This window comes from Notothenia rossii (assembly GCF_949606895.1).
Source record: "Notothenia rossii genome assembly, chromosome: 1".
In the NCBI taxonomy this organism is placed as follows: domain Eukaryota; kingdom Metazoa; phylum Chordata; class Actinopteri; order Perciformes; family Nototheniidae; genus Notothenia; species Notothenia rossii.
In genome coordinates this window covers 25237319-25258561 of record NC_136912.1, presented here as the reverse complement: position 1 = coordinate 25258561, position 21243 = coordinate 25237319, and the positions used below count along the sequence as shown (strand labels likewise).

Below are 21243 nucleotides of genomic sequence, written 5' to 3'. Positions count from 1 at the left end.
GTTGTAAATGCCCAAAGACAAAATAATAGGCCACCTGTCAGGGTTTTAATAATTAAAAATATGTTACAATATGTGTTCAATTAAGTTATTTAATTGCCAGAATCTTGGCAGGGTATGTTATCACTGTAATGAGCCAGCAGTCTTTGGCAGTAACTTGGCTGTAAGGCATTCTGTGGTTTTGCTCTTTCCTTTGTGCTCAGTGGTGTGAGTAGCAGAAAATCCAATAAAAGTTACATTGTGTCCATGAAATCATGGTGTGTGTGTGTGTGTGTGTGTGTGTGTGTGTGTGTGTGTGTGTGTGTGTGTGTGTGTGTGTGTGTGTGTGTGTGTGTGTGTGTGTCTTGTTCTTTTACATCTCGACACATCCAGAATACCAGGAATTCAGCAAACCTAATGTAGTGCCTGTGCAAAGTGTTCTGAGCTGAGTGTGGAGAGGATAGAAAGAAGGGAAAATTCTTGTATTTATAATAGACCAGAATCAAGCGCTACTCCAGGGATAACCATGGATCTATAACCTGATCTGATAAATAAAACATGTGTAAGAAAAAAACAGTGAGGCTGAGGATGTGTTTGTAAAGGAAATATTTGCTGTGTATAAAAAACACTAGTTACAGTATTTCTACTACAGGGACTGCCATCCAACTACATCTTTGCTTCAGATTTGATCATGTCAGTCCGGTAGCATATTCCTTCAAATAAAATTAACAACAAAAATAATTGGAGGCAAGTCCTGAATCCTAGCCAGATAATAATCCCTTCAGTACATGTCGCTCTAATATAATTTAAACTGTAATCAGATCGCAAATCAAGCAATTATCAAACAGGTATGAGGATAAGGTTAATAATTTACCTTTTTATCACTGGTTTATACTAAAATAAGAGACTGAAATACTTCATACAGAATGAGAAGGAGAGAGGCAAGCTGACTGTAACTTGTATCATTCTGTTTCTGGGGTTCAGCTTCAGGCCGCGTTGTTACATGATGGGTCAAGTTTAGACTTCAGAACCTCTCAGGCTTCTATTTCAAGTGTTTTTGTGTGGACTGACATGCAGGACATTTATAGCCCATCTGCCTGTTTGACAGGATCTTTTTACGCCACCAGCCATGAAATGAGTTTACCCTGAACAAAGTGTTGATTACAACACAGTGACACTTTGTTAATAAAAAACAGAGGTAATTTCCAGATATATGGATCATCCATCAATCAAAAATGTTTTACATATCTGGAGGTTTATTTTGTATAGACTACTGAAGTTATTTGAAATCACCGACAGCCAAAGAAATCTATATAAAACCTTAAACTTGCAAAACCACTGGGTGCTTTAAAACTCTTTGCTGATATGGAAGAGATGTGGAGATTAATACGCTTCATAGTGAGCTAGCAGGCACTCATAAGGACAAACTCTCGTCCTGCAAGAACTGTGACACAGAGTCGATTTGAGGTCAAGAGCAATTTCAACTCTCCCATGCGCTGGTCATTAGTAATACTTAGCATGGTTGGAGCAAGACTGGCGGCCAAATACTTTTTGTAAACAAACCTCGGAGGGACTGACGGAATGTGGGTTTTTAAGTGAGAGTATGTGTGTTATTCACATTCTTAATTGTGTGTGACTTCAGTGCACTGCAAGCTTCTTAGGGTTTGTTTGTGTGTATATTAACATTTTTATGTTATGGTGGCTGTGTGTGCATCTGCGTCAGGAATTCTAGTTCCCATCAAACTGAAGCAAAAGGAACATTAATGTTTAGCCTTTAAAAGCCCAGTGCATTCTGGGTGCTTGCATATAGTTATTCATCTGTAATGAAGACATTTCCTGAAATGTGTCTTACTTTACTACTTGTATGTCATATCAGTTTGTTCTTGACACACAGATAGACAATGTTAGTGGGCGGGAAATTGTTGCTCTCATTTGTACAGTTAGTACAAGTGATATTAAAAAGCAAAATAACTGCAATGAGTTCTTCCATTGAGATAAGAAAACATAATTAAAATAACAAAGCCCTGCTGTGCTAAAGCTGGTAGTTTAAATTACAATAAAAACGGTCAAACAGAGCTATGTGTGTCCAGTATCCCCTGCATTTCCCAGTGTGCAGTACACACACTGTAAAAGGTTAACTGAATTTCAAGCTGTGGTGCAATGCATTATAGCTAAGTAACTATAATTCTGGCATTTCTTTATCTGATCTCACTCGAAGGTCAGTGTGAAATGGCAGCTCTTAAGATTCCGTTCTGCAGGGTCTGAAACTGGCAAAAGGCCAGCAAAAGAACCAATATGTAGGCTTTCAAAAAGGCTCTCAGGCACAAACCCCAATGATGGTCACTTCACTCAGTCCAACCCTCTATCGAACACAATTGTTTTTTGCAGACAAAGGGTTAGGTGTAAATACTTTTACTATACATTCAATATCTTTAGATCATTACAATATACATGTATGTAGAGCGGAAATACCACTGAGCTGAGTTTTAAATCTATAAAAATGTTCCATGCATGTCTTGAGCTCTGCGCCATCCTTCAGAATAGACCTAGTTGCTGTGATATATCTTTGCTCTCCTCGCTAGGCTTCCTGTTAAGTTTGTCTGTAATCAAAGCTAGTGCCTCCACATAAAGGTCTCTGTCAAGATTCTGCAAAGGAATGGTGGATGATGAAAACTTCATTTCAGGCACTGGTAATGACAAACTTGCCCTATTGACAGCATTGACTGAGGCACAGCATCTGTTTGCAACGTGAATTAGAAATAGATTATTTTTATATATTTTGTCTAAGCATTACTATCAAACTGAAAAAAACTAATGTTTTGTGTGTTCACTTTCAAGACAAAACAAAGAAGTAGGTACAATGGTACATGTTAGGTAAAGTGATGGTTGGGTGATAAGATAAGATTCTGCACTCAAGGTCAAGCAAGAAAATAGTTTGACTGTGAAGAATTGCGTCAATGTTGAAACGTCAAGCAATTGACAGCACAGGAGAATGTCTCATACAATGTTGTAGAGGCCATGGAGACTTATACACACAAACACACTTCAGTGTATGTAAAGGCCCTGACACACCTACCCGATTTTGGGAGTCAGAGGCCGTCAGAGGCAGTCGGGTATTCGCGGCGCCCCTACTCAGGGCAACATGTTGAATCGGCCAAAGACAGTCGGCCAAAGAAAGCACTCTGATTGGCTGTTGCCTCTTTTGAATGACGAATACACACTACCGCTGCCTGCTGGTAAGGACAGTTATTGCCACTCGTCGACTCAAGTCTTTGCGGTGTGTTCGTAGGCGGGCGGCGTAGCCGACGCAGGCGACGTAGCAGACGTAAAAGTCGGGACGCCTTCGGTAGGCGTTCTTTGGTCTCAGGTTGGTGTGTCGCGGCCTTAAACCCTTACATCCAACACTGATTATCACTGGAAACAATTATAATTGTTTTCAAATGATATAAAGGTTATCTTGTAATGCATGTTCCTAAAAAGGCTCTATTTGTCATGTAACTAAAGCAGCAATGTACAGAGTGGACTAGTTTCAACTATTCTGATGTCCTCACTTAGAATTACATTGACTCTGATGTGTGTTGTTGTGTAGGTTGTGTGTATACAGCAAAAGAAAGATTGGTTTTTGTGCCTTCTGGTAAAAAGTGTGTGACGTTCCCCTCATATCCCTCTTACTGCGGAAAGACCTTCAAGCCATTTACTGTAAGTATTGATAAGAATCAAAGAGGAGAGGTTCTACGAAAAAAGCACATATTATTTCAGTGTTTACATATCTGTACCAGGCTAATAATCCTGTGGCTTCTATCATACAAATCACAGTATTTAAAAGTGACTTTCATCAACTGACCCTAGCTGAATCAAGCTGTTGACATGAATCGTATCCTAGCAGCAGTGTCCTTACATTCACAGGTAGATAAAGTAACCATTGTGCAGATAAGGCATTTGATTTAAATAATTTCTCTGATATGTAGAAGCTGTACATAGTTTTTTTCAGCAACAACCGCACTGATAATTTGATTCCCACAATTCCTCTGCCAATACTTTACATAATTTAATTTGCATATTAGAAAAGTAAAAAGGAAGGGTTATAGCATTCAACAAGCATCAAACTAACACATCATGCTGTGTCGAAAGAGCGATAGCAACAGATACGAAAATATTGCGACTCAAAAGACGGCGGTTTGAAAGGAGTTTATATGCAAATTGTATTATGTTAGTCTGTCACAGAGCATGGGAAGTCCGTACAACATCTATTTTCATCTGTCTGCGGGTTAATCTATGTTCAGTGCTCTATTGTGACTTGTATGACATTATCATTACATAATCAAGCGGGCGTATAAAGTAGATTTTGAGGATGGCTCTGTAAGCCCACACATTTGTTTTTATTAGCCTGTGTCCCCTTAGGAGACCATATTCCTTAAGGGTCTGAGATGAGAAAGTGTATAACCCTGTGTCTTATCCAATACAGGATCTACTGCAAGCCAGAGGCAACACACTATGATGCCAACAACAGCAGCAGCTTCATTCAAATGCATCACAATCAGCGCTTTTGAAGATTGTTTCTGGGAAAAGGTTTTTTCCAGTTATAAGTGATCTCCATATTGTTGTCAACGCATATATTATGCTTTTTGTCTGAAAACACTGCTAAAAGTATTGTGTCTTTTAATAAGAGATGAGACTCTGAGCCAAAACAGAATCATCATCCATCTGAATTACTTTCAGTGCATCTTCAATAACCATCAGGAGGGTTTTTTAATGTTCAGCAGTGCATTTCAATAAACAGGCCTTAAGATCAAATACTTGCTGCTTTATTTTTGGGACATTATATATTTGTATAATTTTGTCTCTTTATCTTTATATATTTGTGCCATTTGGTGTCTTTATCTTCATCTAAACCCTTCCCATCTGAGTCCCTCTTTTGTAGTCGGTCTGTTGCGAGGTTACAATGTAGCACAGCTATTTTAACCTCGATTTTTCATCCAACACATCCTTTAAACAAGCTGTCTTTATGCAGACATGCTTTAAACACTCATCTACAACAATGCAAGAGGCAATATTTCATTATACACACTATATTAATATAGAGCATCTGTGTATTCTCTGTAGAAGGACATGAGTAGCTGTGTCCTCCCTACAGGCTGCAGCTCTAGCTACCAGGCAGAGAGTTAATCCTATCTAGCACTTCACAGTGGGATTGTATGTGCATGTCTTGTGGGGTAGAGTCTACAATGATCTCATTTGGCTGAAACAGTGTACCCTGACAGGGCTCTGCATGACATGTCACCACTCACACACCAAAATAAAATCTGTGCACTAAGCAAATTTATGTAGCATCAGGTTTCTTTGTGAGCATGTTTCCTTGGAAGCAGTGCTTGTGCCAAGGCTTTAATAATGGGGTCGCTAAAAGGCATGTGCATGGATTCAACTCGGTAAAGGATGGGAAGTGTACTTATGCAAAGGCCATGACATCACACAGGCATAAACTGCTTGATAGACATGCAGGCGATCATTAAAAAGGACTGCTCAATTATATTTATCTGAATTATTGAATTGCTGCACCTTGGTTTACAGAGTGGTTAGCACTTCCTTTTAGGGTGTTCAAGCAAGAAAACATGGACATAAACACAAACTGAAAAGTGTAGTCTACATGCAAATAGTATTAAGATAGCGTTTTGGGATTTTTGATTTTTTAGAAGCTGTGTATTATTGTGGACTGTAGACAGGGAAATCAGTGTTTTTGCGTTGTAACGTAATAGTGTGCACCATTATAGATGGGAGGGTTGTGTCTATGATATGCTGTTTAGGTTTACAAATAAATGTACAGCTCTTCCATTGTGGAAAGGAACATTAACATCCAAATGCAAATGGATGTCACTATACTGCTACAGCAGTGTTTCCGCCAGACCAGGGCTGAGAGGGCGTCCACCCCGAGAGTGGGGTATATTATATTATATTGATTATAGATACAGTCTTTTTACGTTAATGAGCCGGATCATTTGGCTCGGCTCTCTTAAAGCGCCGGCTGTTTCGGCTCCCAAACAGCTCTTCATGTTACCACAGTTTACAACGGTGACGGAGCCTCAGTTTCGCCGCTGCTAGGCTCTGGTGCTCGCAGTTCACGCGTGCTCCACTAAATTCTCGCTCTTCTCTCGAATTATTAATATTTGTGGACGCCCTCGGCTCGAGTTCAGGGCGTCCCGAGCTGAATAAGGGTGTCAAATGACGGCAAGACGCCCCCCTGGCGGAAACGCTGCATTATCCAACACTGTCACGGCACATACCCTGTTGCTAAGATCACCTGTGTGTGTGTGTGTGTGTGTATGTGTATGTGTATGTGTATGTGTATGTGTATGTGTATGTGTATGTGTATGTGTGTGTGTGTGTGTGTGTGTGTGTGTGTGTGTGTGTGTGTGTGTGTGTGTGTGTGTGTGTGTGTGCGCGTGTGCGTGTGCGTGTGCGTGTGCGTGTGCGTGTGTGTGCATGGTTGTATGGCCGGTATTTTGAAGGAATAAACCAGTGTTCAAAATTACCTGTGTAGTTATGGACTAGGCTTATATAAAACAAAAGTGAGATAAAAAAGTGAGAGCTAGAAAAAAGTCTGAAAATATTTCATCATTTTATAAGACTTCTTTACACCAGTGGGCCTGAACATGCCTGTTTGTAGGAAATGACCAACACTCTTGGTAGAAGGAAATGGACTTTAAAAAACAGATGTGCCCAAGATGCCTGTGTCATAGATGATGTAATTTCAGCACACTCAAGTTTAATCTTGTTTTCAATTTCCAAGAAGAGTATATATAAAAAGATGGTGTGCATCCCAACCCATGTCAACAAAACACCTTCTAGAGTCTGCCAAAAAACATCTCCACCTTTGAGATTTGTGCTTTTAAATATTAGAACACTTCTGCCTACAGCATAACTCAATAATATAACACCGCTGATTTCTCTCAGATTAACTGAAGGCCTGCTTATACCTTATCCCTGCATCCCTTCCACCAAGTGATTTAGAGGCTCTGCTTTTGATACCATTAAACTGGTTAATATTGTGAAGAATTAGAAGAAGAAGGGCATTTTCTGTGTGTCTGTGTGAGCTCTGCCAGGCTGCCTGTCACCCTCAGGTCAGTTGTGTCTGTAGAGGAGACAGAAAAGGCACTGTGCTAATGCTTAACTCTGTTACTCTGTCACAGATATCTGTTCACTGAACAGCCCCCAAGGGGAGTGTGTGTCTGTGTGTGTGTGTGTGTGTGTGTGTGTGTGTGTGTGTGTGTGTGTGTGTGTGTGTGTGTGTGTGTGTGTGTGTGTGTGTGTGTGTGTGTGTGTGTGTTTTTAATTGTGTTTATGTGTGATCAGAGAGGAAATCAGTGCACAAAGACTAGCAGATTTCCCTGGGTCATATGTGTTGCACTGGTTAAGTGGACATCAATGATGCAGCAGCCACACACCCACGTAAATGCAAGCACATCAAACCTCTTAGTTTCATCTGCTGAGCCCCTGTAGTGAAACGGGAAGCTTTTGCATTATTGATGGTCTTGTCCTGTAAAGCACTGAACTTACTCGACCTGCTGGTAATGTTACACCAGGCAGTCAAACGAAAACAATTTGTTAAAGTAAGTGCTTTAATCAGACTAATCGACACTAGCATGGAATGTGCTCCCTAAGTTATACTATTACTAACTCAACAAATGATCCCTTTAAAAAGGTCCAATTGTGATAATAGTGGTTAAATGTTTAAACTAATTTCATTTGACCAGATCATTAAGTAATTGTTATAATGATCTTAATACATTAACAAAATAATGTTTTTTTTCTCAAAAATGTATTTAATGTATACTTTGCTTATAACAACCAAAACTCACAATGGTGTTTGATGTTATTTGATGGTGTCTAGAGGAAAACAGCAGACTTTTTAATATGGTAATTCAATGATTCTCATAAATCTGCTAATTCTGCATATTACATAATTCTGCATACAATATTTTTTACCAACTACCCTTTTTACCAATGTGCATGAACATTTAGAAAACAATGTCAAATTTGTCATGAGATGCTTTAATCTAGTGGTTTGAGCAGCATGCCTGTGACCAAACAGATTGATTCAAGTGTTAGTTCTCTCCTAGAAAGATGGCACTCAAAGTGAATCTCAAAGCGAATCTTAAACTGCACAACTGAACGTGCTCTGTACAATTACTAGACCGACTATGCAGAGAAATGACATGTGACATCTTACATGTGAGTTTGTGCATAACTGCAGCCACCCTGCTTTTGAAACAACACCCTCAGGCTTCAAGGAGCAATGTATTCATGGTAATCTTGTCACGTCAAACTAAGGCTAGCTGCCCATGATGAGATTGCTACTGAAAAAGATCTGCATCTTGTGAACACTTTATCTCTTACAATAGGGTAGTTATAATATACAGTCACGAAATGCAGGTAGCCTGGATACTGCAGATCTTCAGGATATTTGTTGGCCATGGGAGTTATTGCCTTCCTGGATCGCACGCCAGGGAGGCACCAAGCCATTAAATATGTGTGGTTGCCCGTGGCAACAGAACTGCTAAGTGCACAAAAATGTATATTAAAAAGGGAGCTAATATTCTTATATGGCAGGCGTTAATATATTCACATATTCTTAAAATATATTAGGTTTGTGGTGGCCATTTGATCACATTAATTAATGTCATAATAGCACACAGAGTGCCCGCATTAACGAAAGGCTGAGAATAATTTACCACTGGTATTTTAAGGGAAGTCTGCTCTAGTCGGATTAGATATCTACACATTCGTTTTGCTTTTCTTTATTCTTGCTTGTTGATATGTAGACATGCACTGACCTGCTTTATTTAATTTCGTACCTGTAAAAGGAAAATAAAGGAGTTCAATTAAAATAATTTCTGTGAGGTACAGTATGTGTTAGTATGTTGGATCAGTAGTATGACTCCTCCTTAGGTCTAAGCGTGTGGCAATGGCATATGGCATTAAAGTAAAGGCTTGATTAAATATGTTTGACCACAGCAAGAATAATAGTGCTGGTCTTCTTGAGAAACTCATATTTGGATGTTGATGCAGCAACATAAACAGATACAATATTCTTCATTGAAGAAAGTAGAACTTTGCAGTTTGTATTCAAGTATTTTAATGTATGAAACGGGAACGAATGTAAAACCTTTGGCTGACTAACTGACTAATATTTGTACTTGTGTTTTCTTTGCAATACATTAATTGTAAAACTCATGTAACTGCAACACTCAGATATCAAAGGTCAATAAAGTTGACTGTCCTGCCCACAATAAAACTTGATAGCCGCTCATTATTCTGTCCCCAAGTGCCTGCTTGAATCGAGAATCCTTGCTCAGACTATTTTCTGCTCTCCGTGTCATCCCTGCCATGCTCCATTTTAAGATTCTGGGTTGATGATCTTCGATGACACACTGACATATCTCCAGTTACAGAGGCCAGGCAGTGCTGCTGTGACACTGAGAAGGTATGCATGCCTGGCAGGCACACAGGCATGTCAATGGAGTTTCACACTTAGCATGCAGGTAAGCCTTGGCTACTGGCTCATGTAATAGCAGCCGATAAAGAGGCAAATGGGAGACCCCATTGAACGTGGCGGATTTGATCAAAAATTAATTGCATATTCCAATAAAAATAATTAAGATAACACTTTCAATGATGTCTATAATGCATTATAAACAGATCTATTATATTGCTTTATACCTGTTTCTTACACTGTAATTATTGTAATGAGCACTCATAAATAATATAAATAAACATTAACATAAATGATATTTAACAATAATTTTGATGCATTATAAAGCGTTTTTAAATGATCACCAATGGTCCAGTATCATATACTTTTTAATTAAAAAAATACATAAAAAGCTAAGCTATTTCAAAATTAGCATTTCTACAGCATGCTCAGTCAATTTGGACTAATACAATTGTTTTTGTAGTGTATGTATTAAGTGTTTAGTATGTGTGTCTCTGTCCGGCCAAGACAGATGTAGGTGTGTTGGCTTTGGCCACCACTCATACATTTCCCATCTGTCATCGGGCCAACGCAGCTCATTGTTAATGGCTTGGCTATCTGCCAATATACTTTTCCATGAACTCAATCCTGCTGAGTGAATTATAATTTATTTTTGGGAGATGTACTATGAACTCCATTATCCTTCTGGGGTCACTGTGAGTATGTTATTGTCAAAACTTGCTTTTCAAATATGTTTAGTTTGTTGGAAAGAATACCAACTTTGATTGTATTTACTACAGAAAGAGAAAAATCTCACATTCATTTCTTTAGAGGTTGGAGACAGTGACTCACTAAGTGGAATATTGAAATCACGGTGACTCCCCTGAAACATGTACATTGGATGAATTGAATAAGCCATCTGCTGCTGCTGTGATTCATCATGAGTCAGCTGAATTGAACTTGTATATGGCACTCATTTAATAGATTCTAGAAGACTCAAATATTAAAGGCTTCTTTTGAGAACTGCTGAAAAAAAGATGCTTTGTATGTGAATCAGTGTGCTCTCATAAACATTTACCTCTACAAGCTCTAGAAAAGTTGTTAAATGTAACATGTCATGTACACTGAAACTTGTAAAGTGATGTGGGTCCGAGGAAGAGTAAACGACAGTTTCCTCCGCCCACTTTGCCACAGTGCTCCATAATACAACAATCATTCAAAGGAGCACTACAGCTTACCAAAAGAGCAAGGGTGTAGAAAAGAGGCAGGCCTGGTTGACCTGACTGCATATTGGTGACACTGCATGTGCACTTGAGTATAATGACAGGAAAGGCACGTCCTCACCGACAAACATGTGAGACAGAACAGCTGGGCTTTGGTTACTTACGTCGGTATCGGGCCCCTTATCTGCCCCAGGGCAGCTGAATGTGACTAATTCATGGCACCTCTTGTGGACCACAAAGCAGCAAACTGCAGAGGGAGAAAGAAAGACAACAACAAAGGAGAGAAAAAACAAGATGGTTAACATACAGTGTATTATAGTTGATTTATATGTTAAGACAGCAAAAAGAAAAAGAGATCTGATTACACTGAGAGGGATTGAAAAAAAGAAAACACTGACTGAGCTAGGCTCTTTACCATGAGTCCAGATGGCCAGTCCTGCCTGCAGGCTGACTGCTCTTATTGCAAAGTACAGTGCCACCTCATCACTGACATAACAGGAGCCAAGGCAGACACTGTACACACTTTTGCATGCACAGGGAGCAAAGACAAACACATCCTCAAAACTGACATGTAGGCCTACACCCCTAAATACAACTGCACTAAACTGTCAGAGCACACAGCCAGTGGCAGGTCACTGGGTGCACTGTAGTCTGCAGCCAGGCAAGATGCACACTGAGGAGGAAGGCGCCTGTTACCGGCTCTCAAGAGACTCCTGACACCAAGACAAGACAGGCTGGGGGCTGATTGTGTGACTGTATATTCTCATTGTTGTGTCTTTGCAAGGCCACCTCATTTGTGAAACATAGATGTGTTTACACAGGCGCTATGTCAGCTCCTTTTTCTTTTTGATAGACAGGAGAACTCTTCACTTTCTCCCCAGGACTTCATGTTTTCCAGGCCGACACTTGTGTGGCATGAGATGAAAGCATCAGAATTTGTAGATTTCAACAGTCTTCACTTAGCACTGAGTGACCCTGTGTAGACTCCATTAGTGGTTTGTGTTGCATCAGTGATGTGATGCGTTTACAGAGACCCTGCTTGATTTTCAGTTTGTAGTGTTTCACTGCTGTTTCAGCAGTGAGGGAAAGGCATGTGCGGTGTATCCCCGTCTTGAGTTCACCTACATATCTTCTTTCCACTGCATTGCTCTTAAACAGCTCCACCAAACTGAAGACGTACTAAAGAAGAGCTGTGTATTGGGGGCTCACTCCCTGTTACAGTGGACCAGAGTTTGACTTCCATTCTGCATTCCCTATCTCCCATGACAAATCTGTTTGACCTATATCAATCATAAAGGTAAAATACTAACAAGAAAATCCATTGAACAGCATATAAAAAAAACGCTCAGAAACCCAGACTTTATCAACAGAGAATCCAAAATAGCTCACATGAACCCCCCAAATTAAGATTGATTTTCAGATGATGATTAAAGAATTAGGGTGGGACAGAAATCAAACATTATCTGAGATTGCTTGTTTCACACCATTATCATCTGGAACAATAAAAAACCATTCATGCATTATGTATTCCTACCCATTAAATAGCTGTTTATGTTTCCTCGTTCAGTCTAAATGTCTAAACTATGATTTAGACGTGCAAACACAGTAATGACAGTGATGCTGTTAAGATTATAATTATTTTTGACTTGCTTTGAAATGAGTCAAATACCCATCCACCATCTGTCCTGTCACAGAGCTGCCTCCTTGAAATCATGAATAAAGACAGATATTTGTGAATATAAAAAACCCATAGCAGAGCACATGTGTGTAATACTCATTGAGAACGTTTTTAAAAAATGGAAAACACGATTTGATTTACCGGTAAGTGAATTGTGGCCAATAAATGCTCAAACTACACATCTATTTTGTGTCTAAGTCATAACTCACCAAGAGCATACTTTCTTTCTTGTCAAACTGCACATTATCACCAAGATTAGTTAAGTCTGGGCCTCATATATTGAATTTTAATGAAATGTCTGCAGATACAGAAAGGTTTATACATAATTTATAATGCATGTTATATTACATACTGTACTTAGCCATTGGTGATCAAGTTTAAACAGTGCAAAAATAATTTGTGAATCGGTATGTCTGTTCTTTTATATGTTCATAAATGTTCTGTTCTCAGTTACACATATCACAGCATGTGTGCTCATTTGTTTGCAGCCACTTTGCTCCATAGAATGACATGTGCCGTTAGCATTCTGCGTACATACTCTGCCACATAACTTTGATATGTACTCGAGCACAGCTGTAAAAAATATCAGTTTTCAACAGGTTTGGCATTTTCAAGCCCCACTAGAAACTATATGAAAAAAACATAAAAAGGCTGTGCAGTTTTTAAAGTATACTTTTGTTGAAAGTACTAGAAATACTGACTACAAATGTAATGATGAATTAGATCTATCAGAACATGTAGACACTTGTTCTATGTTTAATATGTGGGTGTCAAACTCCCAGTTTAAACAGTGTCACAGACGCTGCTTTAGTAAATACCAGCAGTTTTGTTTAGATTACTGCTCAAGTGCCATCGTCTTTTGAGTTTGCACAAAGGCAGTCAGAACATTAACTTCAATTGATCATAGGTGATGTCTTCGTGAATATTTTACTTGACTTGACAGGTCCACCGAATGTTTTTCTTTAAAATGCCCTTTAACTCCAGCACCATTGATAAAGTTGTAAATATTCACGCAGAAGCTCCAGGAATTGTTGTTGTTTTTGAAGCCAATATTTCCCCAGGAAGGGATTGCACAGCTCTGATCACAACAAACTGGCTTCTCTACACAGATACAGTAATCTTGAACTTTGAAGCATGATGATACAATCAGTAACTTGATAAAAACAAACAAACGTAAATGTATCCTGAAGCTTTGACTAGATCTGCATTGCAGAAAATAAATACAGCATTCTTATTGTTAGCATACAGTTAAAAAGAATGTATGGTTACTTACAAATGCAGGTGTGTTTATGATATCACATCAATACAAACCCCACACACAAGCACATCACACCACCTTTACTGGACCCCTTTCACTTCCTTATTCCTACTAGGGGCTATCAGTTGAAACGGTCAATACAGAACCTGAAAATATGACCCATTACTCATACCACCATCAAACCACAAACCAGAGAGGTCATAAATCTCCCTGAGTCAATGCCTCCATAATTCATCCAACAGTAAACAGCTCATTATAGTGTGGGACTGGGTAGCACCAATTCCCACCAACAGCAGGCGGCACTGCTTAAACCCGACCTTTGACATGTTTCTATTGATGAAGTCTGAGCTTTCGTGTGGAGTTTTAGTTTCCTTATCCATTCAGCAACAATTACTATTCAGCTTTAATTGATTCTCATTGAAGCCACTATAGCTCTTCGACTACTAGCACTTTCTTCACATCATGTATTCTGTGAATTGCACAGCAGTATAGTGTATTCAAGATGTCCTCTAGGAAAATATGTCATGAGGTAGAAATCAGAGGGATCAGTATGTTATTATTAACCATTACTTATTCAGAGTATGTGACGAAAGAGGGAGAAGATATAAATATGAGATACAGAGGTGGAGAAAGATTAAAAAAGGGGGTAGATATATAGGTCAAAGATGAAGGGGGCTGAAACTCGTCGTCTTATGTTGCTCCTCATTAGAGCTCAGCTTCCTGTTCTCCCAGTGGTGTAGTTCTGGAGCAACACATACTGTACATCACTTCTTACTCCATCTTAGTCGAACATCTCCATTAGCAGACAAAGGCATCAAGCTAGCTTCAGGGTTCTTACACCTTTTCCAAAGTCAAATTCAAGCACTTTTCAAGCATTTCAAGCATCTTACAGCTGTTGTAAATGACATATTTATATACACGTACTTATACTCAAATGATTATTTCCCTACTTCACATTAAATTAGATGTTCTTTATGCTATAAACAACCAAATGTGTGTTTCGTGATGGCATTCTACATGAGGATGAACAATTAAAGAAAATAAAATTAAGTTTAATATTTCAAAATGAGTGACCCATCTGTACGTAGACTGGGCATCCCATATAACCTGGCGGAGCCGATATACAACAATCAGCCAAATAACTTTTCAATACATTATTGATTATTATTTTTTAGGTACTTTTAGGTTGGCAGTAAACACAAGTCAGAGGTAAATGGTGTACTTTTCCTCCACTATACAGTATGTATTTAATACCTTTAGTTACTTTACAGATGTGGATGAATGATGTGAAATATAATCAAGTGTTGAATCCGACTTTAGTTCCACCTGGAGTAAATCCACAAGTTACCCTGCAGTATACAAAGTCATTCAAACTAGCTGCACCTTTACCAGCTTTGAGAACACTTTCATGATCAATCATTATAAAACATATCATATATATTATTCTGAAATGGACCAATCTGCACAACGACTACTTTTACTGTTGCTACTTTCACTAGATTTTGATGATAATACTTTTCTACTTTTACTTGAGGAACATTTTGAATGCAGGACTTTTACTGTAACAGAGTATTCCTACACTCTGGTACTTCTACTTTAACTCAAATACAACATCTGAGTACTTCTACTTTTACTCAAGTACAAGATCTGAGTACTTCTACTTTCACTACAAGATCTGAGTACTTCTACTTTTACTCAAGTACAATATCTGAGTACTTATTCCACCTCTGGTAGCGTATTAGCCTGAATTGTAGCCACAAAATCACGCAGAGCTGCATAAAAATAGACTCACAATGGTAACAAGTGGAAAATAATATTTACAAATGTGTACAATGATTTGTAGGTAATTTTGACTACTCAAGACACCTGACTTATACATATTCAAAGGAATACTGTGTTCATTCTACAATTACATGGGATTAACACTAGAACCGCCATCGGGTCAATTTGACCCACAGCTGCTTTTTTATTGTATGTAACTTTTTTTCAATAAAATATTAAAGTCTCCCAGTCCGTGACTTTTCCTGAAAGTGTGGTAGCCCCCTCGGTTGTTAAAAATTGACAATATGAAGTCAGATTGAAGAAATTGCCATTTATACCTATTTCTGCCAGCGGGTCATATTGACCCAACCCCTTTTCGCGCTATTGATTTCGCGTGTAAACCATAGGTGTAAACATGACGTGTTGCTATAGCAACACCCTTTGTCTACTGTGGTTCCTGATAGATAGATAGATAGATAGATAGATAGATAGATAGATAGATAGATAGATAGATAGATAGATAGATAGATAGATAGATAGATAGATAGATAGATAGATAGATAGATAGATAGATAGATAGATAGATAGATAGATAGATAGATAGATAGATAGATAGATAGATAGATAGATAGATAGATAGATAGATAGATAGATAGATAGATAGATAGGTAGATAGATAGATAGCGACAGTCTGTAGTGAAGGAGCGCGCTCCCGCTCACGGGAGACTGCTCGCGCTGCGCTTTTCACCCAACAACGACAACCGCCTCACGAAACGCAATATTGTAGCGTTAATAAACGAAACAATTTAACAAAATTGTTTGTCAAAATACCAATACCACAGGACCATTTTTTTTTTTAAGCAATATTTTTAGTGGCCAGAGAGGGCAAATTGATATTACGTTATGCTGGCCGGGGTGTCTAAATAATGCTTCCGGGACAGCGGGCCATTTATAATGTTGAGCCCTGTATATCATATGAAAAACTGAGAGTCCACAGATTAATAATAATAATAATAATAATACATTTTATTTGTATTGCACTTTACATTTGAAACAAACCTCAAAGTGCTACAGTACATAATAAAAAAAAGATAAAGAAAACCATTTGCAAGAGTCAAAATGTATAAACAGGTTAAAAAACAAGTTTAAAAACACGTTTTAAAAAGGAGAGGCAGGGTTATTAAAACCGGCTTAAAAAGCTAACCAAATGCTTTGTTAAAATGGTAGGTTTTTAGTGCTCTCTTAAAAGTGTTCACAGGTTGAGGAGCTCTGAGATGGTCTGGGAGTGAGTTCCACAGCCGGGGGGCAGCTGCACAGAAAGCTCGATCTCCTATAGTGCGGAGGTTGGTGTGCCGTTCCTTCAGCTTGTTAGTATTTCCCGAGCGGAGGCTGCGGGTGGCGGTTTGTGGTTCAATCAATTCCTTGAGGTAGGGGGGGGGGGCATTTCCGTGGATACACTGGTGTGTTAACAGGGTGATTTTGAATTCTGTCCGGGAGGTGATGGGAAGCCAGTGCAGTGATTTGAGAATGGGGGTGATGTGCTCGTATTTGCGCACTCTCGTCAGGATCCTAGCAGCGCTGTTCTGTACGTATTGGAGCCTTTGAAGGCTCTTGCTAGGGATCCCGACGAGAAGTGCATTACAGATTCTATTGGTATACGTTTCATCCCTGTGCGATCAAAAGAATATTAAACTTGTTTCGGCAAATGCAGATGATAAATACAACTTTGAAGCTTGTAAAGGCATAATTACAAGCGGAGAACGGAGTAATTTAACGTCACAGCAAGCATAACAACAGCCGGTGTTTCTCATGAGTGGTTTCCCCGGTACACAAACACAATACACACAAACGCAAAAATACACGAACACACACACACACACACTCGCGAGCTTCCCCCAGTCCAGTAATACAAAACGAAAATGTGTCTTCGGGTCAATGTGACAGATTTCGATAGAGCAAGTCACATTTGGGTTTAGGCACGAAACATACTACCAGTAGAAATACATTGCTTTTCAAATCGTTCTGTGTCGAATCAATAGATTATATTTCGTGACTATAACACGAAATGCCGTGAGAATTACTGGGTTGAATTCAGGGCCGGCCCTTGGCATAGGCAGTATAGGCGAATGCTAAGGGCGCATCAATCCAGGGGGTAGCCGAAAATTGGGGGAATCTTTTTTTTTATTTTTATAAAATATATATATTTTTTTAATTGTGATTTATTTTTTTCCAAATAAAACAATTTCCCGATTTTGGATCAACAAAGTACATCTTATTATCTTATCTTAACGCCCGGGGAAGAAAGAAAAGAGGAGGAGGACAAACGGGAGAAAGACAAAGGTACAGTAACGTTAATGTAATGATGATTAAACAAAGTCAAAAAATAGATTGTAGTTACCGTTGATGGAACAGTGCTAGCTTACTTTTAGACGATAGCAAGGTTGTTTGTTTGCTAATCAATAGTTACATTTAGAGTTAACGTCAATTATTACCGTTACTCCCACCTTAAATTCAGGGACATTTGGAAAGAGTTGCATCACCTGCTATATATCATCTACTATATCTGTTGAGGTGAGCCAATGTTTGTCCTGCTTGTAGTAATAGGCTAGTAGTAATAATGATAGTCATTAAAATGCTATTCCTTTTACATCCCCTCAATAATTTATAGTTGTAGGCCTTTAATTGTATTGCCTTACAGTTTATGCTGTTTAAAGTATGTTCAATAATCAATAGTGTAACGTTTACATCAGTGTTAAAATGCTTGTCACTACTGTAAATACTGCATACCTTAGCCTTTATCTTTAATATGCTATATTACAATGTATGTAGCTGCTTCTTTGCCATCTGGTAAGTCGCAGAATCTGCAGGTGCATCTAAAAGAATAACTATATCATAGAACTGTTTTTCTTTAATTTAATAAAACAAATTAACCATATATTCTAGATTCATTATGCATGAAGTGAAATATTTCAAACCTTTTTTGTTTTAATTGTGATTATCACAGCTTACAGATCATGAAAATCAATAATCCTGTATCTAGTATAATATTAGATAAGGATTTATAATACAGATATTTTGATCTTCTGAAAAGTTTATTCAAATATGTACTCAATACTTGGTCGGGGCTCCTTTTGTAGAGATAAATGCATCAATTCTACATGGAGGCAATATATTCCATGATATTCTAATTATTTTGTAAGCTGCTCCTGTTTTCTGATTTCTATATTATGTCTTAGGTCTAGCAAATATAATGCATCCTTTGATGGTCACATATACTTCTCTTCTCTCTCCAGATGCACTTTTGAAATGTTTTGGGCCTCATACCACCTCAGCAGAGCCCAGCCCTGCAGGATCAAGCGCTCCTGTCCCTTCAACCTCAGCAGAGCCCAGTGATACAGCATCAAGCGCTCCTGTCCCCTCCACCTCAGCAGAGCCCAGTGATATAGCATCAAGCGCTCCTGTCCCCTCCACCTCAGCAGAGCCCAGTGATATAGCATCAAGCGCTCCTGTCCCCTCCACCTCAGCAGAGCCCAGTGATACAGCATCAAGAGCTCCTGTCCCCTCCACCTCTGCAGAGCCCAGTGATACAGCATCAAGCGCTCCTGTCCCCTCCACCTCAGCAGAGCCCAGTGATACAGCATTAAGCGCTTCTGCCCCCTCCACCTCAGCAGAGCCCAGTGATACAGCATCAAGCGCTCCTGTCCCCTCCACCTCAGCAGAGCCCAGTGATACAGCATCAGGGATAAAGGCTTCACCAATAGACCCTGCCGACTGGCCATCTGTTCTTACTTATAATGATAGGAGAGAGTTTGTTCAGAGTGGACCATATCAAATGAAACCTAGTTTTATCTTTCCCAAACAAAAAGACGGGAGAAGGTGTCAGCAGGACTATTTTAACAGAGTCTTAATCAACGGAGAAAAAAATCAAAAGAAGCTGGTTGATGTATTCAAAAAAGAATGATAGCTTACACTGCTTCTGCTGCTAAATGTTTTCACAGAGAAATTACAAACTCAATAGGGAAGGACTAAAGGACTGGAAAAATGCAAGTCACTTGCTCAAGGTACATGAAGAAAGCAAGGAGCACAACACAAACATGGCAACATGGAAGGAGTTAGATGTCCGTCTTGCCAGGGGGCTTACAATAGATATGCAAGAGATGGCCCTTGCTCAGGCTGAGAGAAATAGGTGGCAGACGTTCTCACCAGATTCGTGGCAATAATTCAGTCCTTAGCAGAGAGAAATTTGGCTCTGAGGGGGTCCACAGACACATTAAACCAACCAGACAATGGCAACTTTTTAAAAGAAGTGGAGCTTATGGCCAACTTTGATCCAGTCATGAAGCAGCATGTTGGTAGGGTGGAAAGTGGAGCTGGCAGTCACACACATTATATGGGCAAAATAATAAAAAATGAACTGATTGACTCAATCAGTTCTAAAATACTGGACACAATTGTGGAAGAGATAAAAACGTGTAAGTATTTCTCCATCATTTTGGATTGTACTCCTGATCTGAGTCATAAAGAACAACTCTCTGTTATTGTCAGGATAGTATCGCTTGAAGACAAACCACAGGTTAAAGAACATTTCCTGGGCTTTCTTGTGGCAGAGCAGTCAACAGGGGAAAGTTTGACATTGCTCATTCTCAAAAGGCTGGAGGAACTTAACATCCCCTTTGAGGACTGCAGAGGACAGTCGTATGACAACGGTGCCAACATGAAGGGTAAGAATAAAGGTGTTCAGGCTAGGTTGCTTCAGCAGAACCCAAGAGCTTTTTTTGTCCCTTGTGGTGCTCACACCTTAAATCTGGTGGTAGCTGATGCTGCAAAGAGCTCACCAGATGCTATAGGCTACTTTGGGTATTTAACACAGTTGTACAAACTCTTCTCGGCCTCCACGCATAGATGGGACATCCTGCTGAAACATGTCAAAACAACCCTGAAATGGTGGTCAGAGACCAGATGGGAAAGCAGGATAAAAAGCGTTGAGGCAGTAAAGTACCAGGCTGGGCAAATCAGAGCGGCTCTTCTGGAGGTGAGGGAAACGACTGCAGACCCTGTGGTGAGAGTTGAAGCCCGGTCTTTGGCTGAAGAGATTGGATCTTACCGCTTTGCCATTTGCACAAACATATGACATCCTCTACAAGATCCAGCATATGAGCAACCTGATGCAGTCACCCTCCATGCAGTTAGATGTGGCTGTCGACCTGCTGAAGAAAACAGGAGATTCCCTCACTTTCTACAGAAGGACTGGATTTTCTAATGCACAGACAACTGCAAAGGAGATGTGTGAGGAGATGAACGTGGAGGCTGTTCTCAAACAAAAGCGGTTGAGATACACAAAACGGCAGTTTGGTTATGAGTCTCCAGATGAGCCTAAAAAAATGGAAATCACATTTTTTTATGTGGTTGTGGATACAGCCCTCTCTTCACTTGATGAGAGATTTCAGCTCCTTGAAGAGGTAAATGACAAGTTTGGAGTGCTCATCAACTTTCCCACCACATCAAACGAAGAGCTGCCAAAGCACTGTCAAACCCTGAGCTCTGCTCTGACCCATGATGGACAACCAGACATTGATGGAAGGGAACTTGCTGCAGAAATGCAAAATGTTCCACATTTGCCATCAAAGAAGATGACAAACATGGAACTATTGACCTTCCTTCATGAGAAGAAGCTGACAGAAATGTACCCCAATTTGTGAGTTGCTCTGAGAATCTCTGCCACTCTTCCTGTTACAGTGGCTGCTGCTGAAAGAAGCTTCTCAAAGCTCAAACTGGTCAAAACTTACCTGAGAGCTTCTACGGGACAAGAACGTCTCAGTGGACTATCCATCATAAGCATCAACCATGTGGTCTCAGAACAGCTGTCTTATGATGATGCCAT

At 39.5% G+C, this 21243-nt stretch overlaps 1 protein-coding gene across 2 annotated transcripts in view; it reads right to left on the bottom strand.

The window, feature by feature from the left end:
- The window catches only part of prkcaa (protein kinase C, alpha, a), a 171262-nt gene that overhangs the window by 85148 nt on the left and 64871 nt on the right, over positions 1–21243 (bottom strand). For both annotated transcript variants that reach the window (XM_079652688.1, XM_079652689.1), the window contains one exon: positions 10830–10912. In XM_079652688.1, coding sequence (XP_079508814.1) covers positions 10830–10912 — 83 coding nt within the window. The remainder of the gene's footprint in view (positions 1–10829; positions 10913–21243) is intronic.